The sequence below is a fragment of the Hevea brasiliensis genome, unplaced genomic scaffold (genome assembly GCF_030052815.1).
Source record: "Hevea brasiliensis isolate MT/VB/25A 57/8 unplaced genomic scaffold, ASM3005281v1 Scaf226, whole genome shotgun sequence".
Classification (NCBI taxonomy): domain Eukaryota; kingdom Viridiplantae; phylum Streptophyta; class Magnoliopsida; order Malpighiales; family Euphorbiaceae; genus Hevea; species Hevea brasiliensis.
The window spans coordinates 100,018-114,791 of NW_026614725.1; the positions used below are offsets into that span (position 1 = coordinate 100,018).

The window sequence follows — 14,774 nt, forward strand, 5'->3', positions numbered from 1 at the left end:
AATTTCATGTAATTTAATAGTAGAAACTTATATTATTTGATGTATTTCAGTAGCTTCTGTTTTTCAATTTCCAAGATGTAAAATATTCTTCCTTGCAAACTAGAGTGACGAATTTAATTTTTTAATTTAAAAATAAATTTCTTTTTTCTTTTCCTTTTTTTAAATTTTCATTACACAATTAAGAAACTAGTCAATTTTATTTTTACCTTTTAATCACATCGTTTTGTTCATTAAAATAGAAGGAATTAATGACAGTAAATCAAATTTTGACATGGAATTAATAAATGCATCAAAAACGACCAATCATTTGTCTCCTAATAAAGAAGAATACAATTAAAGAAATGGCCTCATAAATGAAACATGGTTCAATTGAGGCCGCACAACATTATGGTCTCACACCGTACACACAATATTGAAGTTTCAAGAAGTATGATGATCAAGAAATCCTCTTTATGCTTTAGATTTGATGAATATTTTTCATCTAAATATTATCTTTTTATGTTTCATATAAATAATAATAAAAATTCTTATAACCAAAGAAAATTATCATATATGTTTTTTTTCTTTTATAACAATCTTCTGCATTGTAATATGGTTACCTAATTATTAAATTATTAAACATATGTTTGCTTTTTTAAAACTTAAAACAATGACATGACAAGTTGCTAGTAGTTACAATTTTTTATTTTTTTTTTTTATTATTTTTTTTAAGAATATACATTATTTATTTTGAATGCACGTACTCTTTTATTTTCCTTTCAATTTCTTTGAATTCGGATACTTCCATCACTATCCCATGCTTATGATAATTTTTTGTTTAAATAATATAATTCTATAACCTTTGGAGGAATAAGAAAGTTATTGGAAGTTGCACGCATATATATAGACGCATGCATCTCATCCTGACATCATATTATCATAGCTCTCAAACATTACCCTTTGTTAATGAAATTTTTCCTTGCCATTTATGTGAATAAAGAATTTATTCGATGCAATTGCTGTCAATATTATATAGATAACGAATAATAAAATTGTTATATATACAGTAATTATATCCTAAAATTTCTCACTCATTCTACCCACTATAGATTGTGTATTTGTGTGTATGTGTGATAATTATGAGTTCTTTTAATAAGAAAAATGTGATAGAATTTGAAAAGAGCCATGTGGCCTTCGGAGGAGCAATGCCATTGTGAGTCATTAATCGACTTTCTCTGCCCTCATCTCCTCTCTCTTTCTTGTTTGGTATACAAGCCTTAATCAGATCAAGAGGACGAGTGGAGGAGCCATCTTCTCCTCTCTCTTTCTTTTTCGACATACAAGCCTTAGCCAGATTAAGAGGATAAGTAGAGGAGCCAATAACAATGAAAGCGAATCTATTATATAAGCGAGATCTATTGACTGCAGAACAAGCGTTAATTTTGTATGTTTTTAGTAGATCTATTGACCTAGGAATAGTTGCCAAACCCATGCCAAGTTTTTCTTAGTTTTATTACAAATAATCCATTTTATATATAAAAAAAAAAAAACTAGTTATATTAGCAAATGTATTTTGATTTAATTAATATAATTAAGATATTTCCTGCATTTCTATTTTTGGTTAAAAAAAAAGGTAATATCAAGTAAAAAATATAGCTAAATTTCTTATTAGGAGCTAAAACATGAAAAAAATAGAAGCTTGAATATTCTTGTACATGTGATATAGCTATGTGAATTCCAAATAATGAGGGACAACTTCAATAAATATATGAAAGTACACTGTCTGTATCTAACTTTTCAAGAATCTGGACTGCAAATGCCACAGAAGGAACAACTTAAATCAATGAATAACTATGAATATATTGTGCACACTGTCTATCTAGCTTTATACCAATCTAGATTACAAATGCACAATATTGTTCTGTTGCTTTTCTTAGGCAAGAAAAAAACCAGATTCATTTTTCAAGAAATGCTGGAACCATTTGGCTGATCTCTTTGGTGTTCTTTGCATTGTTCTGCGGTCTACATGATACAATCCGAAGCTTATTGTATAACCATAAGTCCACTCAAAATTGTCTATCAGAGACCAATGGAAGTAGCCTCTCACATCTGCTCCATTCCTGTAATTTTTATTAACTTTTGTAAGATTACCACTTCAACTAAAAACAGAACCCATGATTTTCAAGAACATTGATAGACAAGAAAATGTGAATTTACCTAATTGCTGAAGCCAAAGAAGTGAGGTAACCCTGCATGTACTCTAACCTGTTCACGTCATTGAGCATATCTTCAATGTTTTTGCTGCTAGGCTGTGCATATCCTGCAAGTAGTGTATAATTTTTTAAGTCCTGAGACTGAATTACTGATCTCTGTTTGATAATTGCTAATTATACACATATTTAAGTTAGTTTAAAATAATTTTTTAAAAAAATAGTATTGGGCTTTATTGATATCTATACCGTTTTCTGTGATGTACATAGGTGTGTTGTTGTATCTATCTTTGAAGTACATGATTGTCTTCTCCATGCTATTTGGAACAACATAGAAGGTAGGCATTGCTGTCTATATGAGGACAAAACAAAAAGCAATGTTAAATACTGTTATTATCATTTGATTTGTTATTTAAATTGTGAGCTTAGGATATCTTACTGGCTTTCCTATAAGAACTCCATCTTTCTCTCCAGTTCCATGAGTAAAGGTATCTTTAAGTAAATCATCATGATAATTGCATGGTGTCAACAAACAATCCTTTGCATAGAGGGTGCTATAATGGTTGATTCCAATGAAATCCAATTTGTTTGCCAGTTTCCTCTTATCCTCCGCTGAAAATGTTGGTAGCCTTAGACCTACTATCTGTTGCATCTCTGGGGGATACTCTCCAAACATAATGGGATCCATAAACCTAAACACACCAACGGAAGAATTTGCACTCCTATTAATTCATCTAAGAGCAAGCAGCAACTTTATAGTATTAAACTTGAACTAATTAGAGTAATTTATTACCATGCGGCAATGAAACCTAAAGCTCGTTGAGCAGCCACACGATCAGCTGGAATATCTCTCAGTGGCTCATACCAATAGATATGTAATACAATGCCAATTTTTCCTCCTTGTTTTTCCTATTTCAAGTAATAATTTTATTAAGTAAACATGGTATCGGAAAGAATTCTCTTTTCAGTATTTGAAGTCATAATGTGTATAATACCTGATACTTCTTCCGGTAAATTTCAGTTGCTGTGGCATGGGCCAATATCATATTATGTGCAGCAATGTAGGGTTCTAACTCAGAGCTCCCAGCTTTGCATTTGCCAGCAGGGTAAGAGCATCGATTTGGTGGCCATATTCCACTGTAGTAGCCATATTGGGCCACCATGTTAGCTTCATTGAGTGTAATCCAATGTTTGACTCTGTCTCCAAAAGCTTGGAAGCAGATATCTGCGAAGTAGCCGAAATCATCCCTATAACAAAATTAAGATGGTAGAGTAGATGTTTATTAATCTTGCTCATGTTATTAACAATGATAGCATTTTATAATTTTCTATTACTAAAACCTCCAAAGCATACTTTTCTAAAATTTTCTTTAACTTTTATTAAAAAAAAAAAGTACCCAACAACATGGAGAAACTTACTGTATTTGAGAACTTAGCCAAGCGCCGTATCGATCTTCTAGTTCTTGAGGAACATCAAAATGATGCAAGGTAACAACTGGTTCTATTCCTACAGAATTAAAGAGGTATACATAAGAATAATAATAATACAAAAATACTTAAAACTAAGTGTCAAAGTAGCATAAAATAAGGCTCTCTATTTACCTTTGAGCAAAAGAGCATCAATAAGCTTATTATAAAATCCAATTCCTTCATAATTGATCTCTCCAAATCTACCCTCTATTATTAAGATCAAAATAAATTAAAACATGAAGAAATGAAATAGAAAACTCATATTTAATGGAAAATTTTTGTGGAACATACTTGGAAGGATTCTGACCCATGAAATCGAGAATCTCTATGAATTAACTCCAAGGGAACGCATTAACTCTATATCATCCTGTCAAATACATGCATAATTTATAATATTTTCAATATTTGTTCTACCAAAAAAATATATTTATAATATTTAAAAGGAAAAAAAATACTATATTTTTTTTTTCTACCTTTTGTTGAGGCCAGTCTAATTCAACTTAACACAAATAAAAATTATTTTTATTACTAATATTATTTTTTATAATAATTAATTTATGCTTGACAAATAAATTGAGCCTGAATTTTTATGTATCCAATAAATTTTTAATCCCTTAATTTGGCTAAGTTGGATCTTGTTTTTGATAGAAACTTTATTATACTTTGTGGAAAACGTTTGCAAATATAATCAAATTAAGTCAAAATTTTTTGCTTTTTCATCCCTGTTATTGATATAAACTTTCAGAACTCCAATTAATAGAAAAATAGATTATTTGATTAAGTCAAGAAAATTATTGATTACCAAAAATTGATGATAGTGATCATCAGCTACATCCCCATTGCTTCCATCCGCAATATTTGTACCAGATACGTGAGTAAATACATCCCAATTGCTTAGGCCTTTGTTGCCTTCCAAGTATGCTCCTTCAATCTGCAGGAATAAACATATATAGAAATTAATAATTAATCTGCAGGCCTTTGATGCAAACCAAACAGATTTTTTAATCATAACAGCAAATTTTCAGGCAAAAAAAAGATTTCTCATAAAACAAAGCGAATGTTGCTTGTTGGTCTGTGATAGTATAAATTTGTTTAATACAATGCATAAATATATAGAAGAGAAGCTTACATATACCAACCTGATAAGAAGAAGTTGCAGTACCAAAGAGAAAAGAAGGAGGGAATTGGCTACGGTCCAAACATGAACACCTATCTATCACCAACGCTATTGATGACAGGAAGAGAACTAACACAAAACAGGCTTTCTTCATCCTTCACTACTAATGCTCTTCTCTTCTGCTGCTGCACAACTAATAACAGAGGTTAACTTCTTAATGGATTGTGTAAATGCTAGGATATCATCGTCCCTTTATATAGAGAACTCATTGGCATTTTTTATATTTTTTTATTACTAGTTGGATATGCTGCCTGCCAATGCAACTTCTCATTTATGGTCAAATATAATGATCAAACTTCACGGTCAATTAAGGAAAGGATTATGTATAATTTATGTTAATTAATTAATTGGTATATAATATATGTGCAAGTTGCTATCACAACTGCCAAAAGGATGGCAGTTTTAATTTGCTTATTTTTCATGGAATTGCAGTATTTGATTTTTTTTTTCCTTTTTTTATTTAAGCCTTCGTGATATAAGGGTTTTAAATGTTCGTATTTGTTTAGGGGAAATTGATTTCAGGGGATTATTAATCTTCTTCATTTTATTTCACTAGTGGGTATGTTCTAGTTGGCACTGCAATTTCTAATGGGAAACTGCACTACAAGAACCTAAAATTGACCAAGCAAGTTGATAAGATTTTTAATAAATCTAGTGTCCTTTTTCTCAAAGACAAATAAGGGCCATCAGTTACATGTCATCTTCATTCTTACCATCTCTTACTGTAAGTCCACTATTTATTATTCGATATATTAATGCCCATATGGGATATGACCATTCAAAGTTACCAATACCAACCAAAGTTAGCACATACTCAAGATTTATTAATAATAATAGATTTAATAATTTTTTACTCAACATCTATCAATAATGATAGATTTAAAAAGATATATGCTTAGAATTTATTTCAAAAGGATATATCTATGAGTTATTTAAAAATATAAAAAATAAAAAAAAATCAGCAGAAAAAGATGGAGATAATCACCAATAAAAGCACTTACTAATTGCTAGTTAAAAAGGAAAGCGAAGGGAAAAAGGAGAAAAGAGAAAAGAAATTACAAGAACAATGAGAGAGGGACATACATCTTTTAGAGACATATCCCTTATCAATTACTTGATTAAAGAAAAAGTCAATTTTCCTTATGGTTGCCATATCATGGACAAATCTGATAATATAAGGTGAAAATTATTTTGCAAAGATAAATCACTAGAATTAAAATTTTATTAATTCAATTAATAATGGTATGATTGAAATTAGAATTTATACTCTTAGTTTTATAAATAATTTTAATATTATTAAATCAAAATCCATAAATAAATTGTTTAATTCAACAAGTCATTCACTACAAAACGAATCAATTTTTGTTCGTTCAAAATCGAATAAATTAATGCCGAAAAAAAAAAAAAAACTTTGACATAGAATTAATTAATTAACAAATGCATCAAAACCAACCGATCAATTGTCTTTTAATGGTCAATAGGCAATAATAAGCTGCTTGGTGGTGTGCTCATTAATGTTATTAATTAGCCAGTGAATGAAAAATAATTAAAAAGAAGAAATCTACCAAATCCTGAAAAAAGAATGTAATTAAAGAAATAGCCACACAAACAAAACACGTTTCAATTACGACGGCCCCAAAAATATGTTATGTCACCGTTCACACAATGTTGAAATTTAAAGATAATTTTCATATAACAATATTATTATCCCTAGCCTATATTCAGGGGCGGACGCACGGCAATGGTTGGAGGCCTCTCCCAATTTTTTTTAATTGCATACATTATCAATTATTTTATTTTAATTAGAATTAAGAGTTTATATGTAAGGGACAATTGGGCCCCTCAATGTTTTTTAAAAAAATTAAACTTAAAAATTATAATGTTAATAATAAAAGATAATAATAGTAATGATAATAATAATTTTATGAAATTCAAGTAAAAAAATATTTTAAAAGTGAAAATAATAATAATAATAATTAAATATTACACAGTTAATATATATATATAAAATAAAAAATAATGGAAAATGAAAAAAATAAATAAAGTTTCAAGTTTTTTTTTATGTCTTATTTTGTATTTTTATGTCTTATTTTAGGTGCTAGATTGAGTGCAGATGGAATATATGCTACCTTGGGTGTGATATGTGCCTTTTTTTTTTTTACTTTTTCTAATTATTTAAAATTAATAAAATATATAATTTATAAAAAAAATAAATAAATACTGATTATTATTTAATAAAAATTTAATTTATAAATTTTTATTAATTATATAATCTTATAATTATTTAAATGATTTTTCTAACAAGTGCAACATTCTCAGTAACATTTATTAAATATGTTTATTTATTACTAAAATTATATCAATAAATAAGAAATTATATTTTTTATATGCTATTACACTCTTTTTATATATTATTATACATTTCTATATAATATTAATATTTTTCTAATTTAAAATTGATAATAAATGAACATATTGAAGAATGAATTTATGTTTATTTTATGTCTTTAAGTGGATTTGTTGCAGTTTTTCCTTCTCACCAGCAAAGAGGTTCTCTAGTTATTTGATTTTTTGTTTTCATTTGGAAGACAAGCCTCTGTAATTGATATTGATAGAGGGAATCGGTGAGAGAGACAGGGAGATGGGGAGATGGTTGAAGATGATGAGGATAAAATAGTAATTAAATTTTTTTTTCTTTTAACTTATGTCGTGGCAGTGAGATAACTAGGAAATCGGTAATAATAAGTCAAAAGGATATTATTATTATATAAAAATAATATTGAGGTGGTTTTGCAAAACAAATTAAAGTTTAGGGTAATACTATTACAATATCGTTCAAAGATAACTGGTGAAAATTATCCTGAAATTTGACGGCAATGGGCTCAAGAAATCCCTCTGCTTTCATGTCTTTGCAATAGTCCTATGTTTTAGATTTGATGAATATTTTTTATTCAAATATTATTTTTTTAATATAATAATAAATTCTCATAAATAAAGAAAATTATTATGTGTTAATGTTCTTTTACAATAATCTTCGGCATTATTGTGATATAGTCATTTAATTATTAAATTATTATACTAATAAAAAATTACATATATTTGCTTTTTAAAACTAAAAGGAATTAATAATATGACAAGTTGCTGGTTGTTACATTTTTTTTTTTTTATTTCGAATGGCAGTTGATCAAGTTATTATATAATTCCCATCAATTTCTTTGAATTCGGATACATTCATCACCATCTTATTCTTATGATAGTTTTTTATTTAAATAATATAATTATATATAATCTTTGGAGGAATAAGCAAGTCCTAAGTTGGACTATGACGAGATCATAAAAAACGATAGTAAACAAGCCACCTCATACATGTATAACATTTGTTTTGTATACATAAATGCATGCATCTCATCCTGTATCTTTTCAATAATTATTTTCAACTGGTTCTTAATTTTTCTTCCTTTCCTTATTTTATTATTGATAATGATAAAAAGCTACCAATATCATATTATCAGAGCTCTCAAACATTCAAAATAAAATCATTGCATATAATAATTGTATATCAAAATTTCATACTCATTCAACTCATTATAGACTGTGTGTGTGTCTATATGATAATTATAAGGTCTTTTAATAGGAAAAATATGGCATGAAAAGAACCATGTGGCCTTTGGTAGAGCAATGCCGCTGTGAGTCATTAATCGACTTTCTCTGTTCTTTCCTCCTTTTTCTTTATCGTTTAGCATACAAGCCTTAACTAGATCAAGAGGATGAGCAGAGCAGCCAGCAATAATGGAAGCAAATCTATTATACATATGAGATCTATTGACCACAAAACAGGCTTTAATTGTGGGTGTTTTGAGTAGTCTATTGACTTACGAATAGTTAACAATATATCTTTGCATTTCATTTTTGGTATAAAAATAGGTAATGTGAAATAAAAAAGTATAGCTAAATTTCTTATTAAGGATAGAAGCTTGAGAATTCTTGTACATGTGATACAATTATTGTACATGTGACATAGCCATGCGAATTTCATGTACTAAGGGGACAACTTCAATATATGAATGAACACTATCTGTATCTAACTTTGCAAGAATCTGGATTGCAAATGCCACAGAAGGGCCAACTTAAATCAATGAATAAATATGAGTGTATATATATATATATATGCACACTGTCTATCTAGCTTTTCAACAATCTAGATTTCGAATGCACAATATTGTTTTGTTGCTATTCTTGGGCATGAAAGAAACTAGATTCATTTTTCAGGAAATGTTGGAACCACTTGGCTGATCTTTTTGGTGTTCTCTGCATTGTTCTGCGGTCTACATGATACAACCCGAAACTTATTGTATAACCATATGTCCACTCAAAATTGTCTATCAGAGACCAATGGAAGTAGCCTCTCACATCTGCTCCATTCCTGTAATTTTTATTAGCCTTCGTAAGTCACCACTTCAACTAAAAACAGAACCCATGATTTTCAAGAACATTGATAGACAAGGAAATGTGAATTTACCTAATTGCCGAGACCAAAGAAGTGAGGTAGCCCTGCATGTACTCCAACCTGTTCATGTCATTAAGCATATCCTCAATGTTTTTGCTGCTAGGCTGTGCATATCCTGCAAGTAGTGCATATTTTTTTAAGTCCTGAGACTGAATTACTAATTCTCTGTTTGATAATTGCTAATTGTACACATAGTTAAGTTATCTGCAGATAATTAAAAAAAATGGTATTGGGCTTTATTGACATATATACCGTTTTCTGTGATGTACATAGGTGTGTTGTTGTATCTATCTTTGAAGTACATGATCGTCTTCTCCATGCTATCTGGAACAACATAGAAGGTAGGCATTGCTGTCTGTATAAGAACCAAAAAAAAAAAAAAAAGCAATGTTAAATATTTTTATTATCATTTGATTTATTATTTATATTATGAGCTTTTACATATCTTACCGGCTCTCCTATAAGAACTCCGTCTTTCTCTCCAGTTCCATAAGTAAAGGTATCTTTAAGTAAATCATCATGATAATTGCATGGTGTCAACAAGCAATCTCTTGCATAGAGAGTGCTATAATGGTTGATTCCAATGAAATCTAATTTATTCGCCAGTTTCCTCTTGTCCTCCGCTGAAAATGTTGGTAGCCTTAGACCTACTATCTGTTGCATCTCTGGTGGATACTCTCCAAACATAATGGGATCCATAAACCTACACACACAACAAAAGAATTGCACACCTATTAATTCATCTAAGAGCTAGCAACAACTTTATAGTATAAAACTTTAATCGGAGTTAGTAATTACCATGCAGCAATGAAACCTAAAGCTCGTTGAGCTGCCACACGATCAGCGGGAATGTCTCTCAATGGCTCATACCAATAGATATGTAATACAATGCCAATTTTTCCTCCCTGTTTTTCCTATTTCAGGTAATAATTTTATTAAGTAAACATGGTAAGGGAAGGAATTGTCTTTTCAGTATTTGATGTGCTAATATATAAAATACCTGATACTTCTTACGGTAAATTTCAGTTGCTGTGGCATGCGCCAATATCATATTATGAGCAGCAATGTAGGGTTCTAACTCAGAGTTGCCAGCTTTGCATTTGCCAGCAGGGTAAGAGCATCGATTTGGTGGCCATATTCCACTGTAGTAGCCATATTGGGCCACCATGTTAGCTTCATTGAGTGTAATCCAATTTTTGACTCTGTCCCCAAAAGCCTCAAAGCAGATATCTGCGAAGTAGCCGAAATCATCCCTATAACAAAATTAAGATGGCAGAGTAGATTTTTATTAATCTTGCACGTATTATTAACAACGGTAGCAAATGCTGAACATATAATTTTCTATTACTAGAACCATCACGCACATTTTTTGTCAAATTTTCTTTTATTTTTATTTTAAAAAAAAAAGTAGCAAACAAGGAGAAACTTACTGTATTTGAGAACTTAACCAAGCACCATATCGATCTTCTAGTTCTTGAGGAACATCAAAATGATGCAAGGTAACCACCGGCTCTATTCCTATATAATTAAAGAGGTATAAATAAGAATAATAATAATAATAATAATAATACAAAATTACTTAAACCTAGGTATTAAAGTAGCATAAAATAAGGCTGGCTATGTATTTACCTTTAAGCAAAAGAGCATCAATAAGCTTATTGTAAAATGTAAGTCCTTCAGAATTGATATCTCCAAATCTACCCTCTATTAAGATTAAAATTAATTAAAACATGAAGAAATAAAATAAAAAACTCATATTTAATGTAAATTTTTTACAGAACGTACTTGGAAGGATTCTGACCCATGAAATCGAGAATCTATATGAATTTACTCCAAGGGAACGCATCAACTCTATGTCATCCTGTTAAAATACAAGTATTATTTATAACATTTTCAATATTTATTCTACCAAAAAAAATATTTTCAATTTTTAAAAGAAAAAAAGAATCACCATATATTTTTTTTTCCTCTTGTTGAGACTTGTCTAATTCAATATAATTATTTTTATTACTAATATCGTTTTTTTAATATAATTAAATTATGCTTGACAAATAAGTTGAGCCTGAATTTTATATATCCTTATAAATTAAAAAAAAAAAAAAAGAAACGATAACATTTCATTATTAGATTAATAAATAAATAACTTGAATTTTTAAATTAAACTAAATTTAAATTAAAACATTAAAAATTCCTAACGGATTGAGTCTAAGTTAAACCAACCAGACCCGCCTTAAATTAATTAAACAGAATTAGAACTTAAAATTAGCAATACTATGCATTAATTTTCAGAATAAATGAATCAAGATGAAAATAAGTTTTTATTTAACGTAAAAAATATAGATAAAATTCAGAATAAGAGACCCTTATTTTTCTATAAAAAAAAATCCCTTAATTTGGGTCAGTTGCATCTTGTTTTTTTTTTTTTGAAACTTTCAGAATTCTAATTAATGGAAAACGTCTGCAAATATGATCAAATTAAGTCATAATTTTTGGCTCTTTTCGTCCTTGTTATTGATAGAAACATTCATAAATTAATAGAAAAATATCAAATTTCAAGATTATTTAATTAAGTCAAGAGAATCATTGATTACCAAAAATAGATGATAGTGATCATCGGCTACATCCCCATTGCTTCCATCAGCAATTTTTCCTGTTACAGTCACATTTTTCTTTAATTAGTTACGTTAACAAAAATTATTTATCAATTATATATTCTTTCAACTTCAACTCGTATTTGTTGAAAAGAAATAAAAGGATTGAAAAGTTTAATTATTCTTGATTAGAATAATAAAGTTTATAAAAAAGAACCAAGTGTTACAGAATTACGTGAATTGCGTGACTCATTACCTTCCAAGCAATGAGCATATAAATAAAAATAATAGAAAAAAAAAAAAGAATACTTGTACCAGATACGTGGGTAAATACATCCCAATTGCTGAGGCCTTTATTGCCTTCCAAGTATGCTCCTTCAATCTGCAGGAATAAACATATATATATATATATAAATTAATAATTAATCTTCAGGCCTTTAACGCAAACCAAACAGATTTTTTAAGCATATTTCTGTGAGAGAGTTTGGCTTGCGCTGGGTATAAATTTTCAGGCAAAAAAGATTTCTCACAAAATTATATAGACCAAAGCAAATGTTGCTTGCTAGTCTGTAATAGCATAAATTTGTTTAATACAGTGCATAAATATATAGAAGAGAAGGATGCATACAGCTACCTGATAAGAAGAGGTTGCAGTACCAAAGAGAAAAGAAGGAGGGAATTGGCTACGGTCCAAACATGAACACCTATCTATCATCAACGCTATTGATGATAGGAAGAGAACTAACACAAAACAGGCTTTCTTCATCCTTCACTACTAATGCTATTCTCTTTTTCTTCTGCTGCTGCACAACTAATAACAGAGGTTAACTTCTTAATTGTATTGTGGTAATGCTAGGATATCGTCGTCCCTTTATATAGAAAACTCGTTGGCATTTTTTATATTTTTTTAATTACTAGTTGGATAGGCTGCCTGCCAATGCAATTTCCCATTTGTGGTCAAATATAATGATCAAACTTGACGGTCAATATCTTGCTAAGTCCAGCGGATTAGATTAATGAAAGGATTATGTATGTACAGTTTATGTTAATTAATTAATTGGTATATAATATATATGCAAGTTGCTGGCATACATGGCACCCGTTCAATTTTTTTTTTTTTTTTCCTTCTTAACCCGACTCCTGGGCGAAATGGATATGTTCTAGTTGGCACTGCAATTTCTGACCGGAAACTGCACTGCAATAACCTAATAAAAAAAAAGAACAAATGATACCCATCAGCTGCCATGTGTCATCTTCATCCAATAGTATGTAGTAATCGTAATTTTTTTTTTTTTTTGTTCCGCAGATGTATGTGTCATCTGGATCATCTTAGGACTTACGTATATATCAGATCTAATTGATTTATTTTATTTAATTTATTGTATATTGATTCTAGATAATCCAATTTAAGACGTATAACTAAAACACTTATGAGGATGATCTTGTCGTTGCAAGAAAAATATATGAGAGTAACATCCTTGCAGCTGTCTGAGCGGCTAAGAACATTGTTTCCCTTAAATCTGCTGCTTCACCCAGCTAGAGTAGACGGACACATTTCAAATGTTTATGTACATCTACCAATTTTCCTAACAGCCAAGCATCCCCCAGTTTAAAAAGTGTAAATGGCAGGGGGTCTTAGTCTCTCCATCTACTTATTTTAATACCTCTCATTATGTAATCACCGGTTATTATTGGACCAATTATATCTCTATTAAATAAAATAATATATTTATTTTCATCATTATTAGCATAATTACAGCAATTAATATGATTATAGGAGATTTGTGTAGTATAATTATAGCAATTAGCATGATTTTAGGAGATTTGTATAACATAATTACAACAATTATTATTCTTGTCTAAATTAGCTCATATTCTCATGTATAAATAGATGTAATATCACTGTAAATCAGACACAGACAAATATACAATTCTTTCCTTCATTACTTGTATGCTTTCTTCTAACATAGTATCAGAGCCGTAAAGCTTTTATTTCTAGTTTCTGAGGTCTCTCTTCTCTCTCCACAACCTGTTCTGGTTCATTCTTTCATTCCTGTTATTATACCATTTTTTTTTTCTCCTCATCTTGTTATCAATGGAGAAATCTGATATTTCAAAACCTATTACAACAGTTCTGACTGGTTCCAACTATAATCTTTGGGTTCAAGGAATGAAAAGTTTTTTAATAGGTCGCAAGCTTTGGCGTATTGTTACCGGTGATATCACTATGCCGACAAGAGAGAACAATGAAACTGATGCAAAATTTGCTGACTGTCTTGAGAATTGGGATAGTAAAAATCATCAGATCATCACCTGGTTTCGCAATACCTCTGTCTCGTCCATCCACATCTAATTTGCTAATTATGACTCTGCAAAAGAAATCTGGAATTTTTTTGCGAATCGATATCAGACCACTGGACTTGCCCACTATTATCAGTTGTGGACTACTCTTCATAATCTGAAACAAGAAGCAGGTCAATCTGTGAATGATTTTCTTGCCCAGGTCCAACCCATTTGGAATCAAATATCTCAGGCCAAAATCAGTGAAGATCATCTTCATCTCATTCAAGTTCTAATGGCTCTTCGATCAGAATATGAGGCCGTTCGAGCATCCCTGCTACATCGAAATCTACTCCCATCATTGGATACTGCTATTCAAGAGATTATTTTTTAAGAGACTCGTCTCAGTTTGGATAAAACTCAATTTGAAACTGCTCTTGCAACTACTTGATCCTCACATCAGAAATCTAGCAATTAACTCTGTAAGAATTGTAATCAAATTGGTCATGCTTTTGCATATTGTCCTACTATATAATGCAAATATTATCATGGTTACGGTC

General features: G+C 29.8%; 2 protein-coding genes across 3 annotated transcripts; both read right to left on the reverse strand.

Annotated features, from left to right (window-relative positions):
• Nucleotides 1-1,642: 1,642 nt before the first annotated feature.
• On the reverse strand, nucleotides 1,643-4,996 carry LOC110669904 (beta-glucosidase 18-like). The gene is made up of 11 exons (XM_058141770.1): nucleotides 4,799-4,996; nucleotides 4,462-4,590; nucleotides 3,951-4,026; nucleotides 3,792-3,866; nucleotides 3,609-3,696; nucleotides 3,185-3,437; nucleotides 2,983-3,098; nucleotides 2,629-2,881; nucleotides 2,439-2,541; nucleotides 2,197-2,299; nucleotides 1,643-2,099 (listed from the first exon to the last, which is right to left on the reverse strand). The coding sequence occupies exons 6-11, from the start codon at nucleotides 3,350-3,352 to the stop codon at nucleotides 1,913-1,915; spliced, it is 930 nt and encodes a 309-aa protein (XP_057997753.1). The 5' UTR covers nucleotides 3,353-3,437; nucleotides 3,609-3,696; nucleotides 3,792-3,866; nucleotides 3,951-4,026; nucleotides 4,462-4,590; nucleotides 4,799-4,996; the 3' UTR covers nucleotides 1,643-1,912.
• A 3,770-nt stretch (nucleotides 4,997-8,766) lies between these two features.
• LOC110669903 (beta-glucosidase 18-like) lies at nucleotides 8,767-12,766 on the reverse strand. Of its 2 annotated transcripts, none has more exons than XM_058141768.1 (12): nucleotides 12,569-12,766; nucleotides 12,250-12,316; nucleotides 11,935-11,993; nucleotides 11,129-11,204; nucleotides 10,973-11,047; nucleotides 10,774-10,861; nucleotides 10,344-10,596; nucleotides 10,142-10,257; nucleotides 9,794-10,046; nucleotides 9,596-9,698; nucleotides 9,356-9,458; nucleotides 8,767-9,259 (listed from the first exon to the last, which is right to left on the reverse strand). In XM_058141768.1, exons 1-12 carry the CDS (start codon nucleotides 12,698-12,700, stop codon nucleotides 9,067-9,069), a joined length of 1,518 nt encoding a protein of 505 aa, XP_057997751.1. In that variant the 5' UTR covers nucleotides 12,701-12,766; the 3' UTR covers nucleotides 8,767-9,066. The 2 variants fall into 2 exon arrangements, 1 of the variants encoding a protein (XP_057997751.1); XR_009146641.1 differs by having other exon boundaries at nucleotides 9,120-9,259; nucleotides 9,596-9,667.
• Between the last annotated feature and the right edge of the window lie 2,008 nt (nucleotides 12,767-14,774).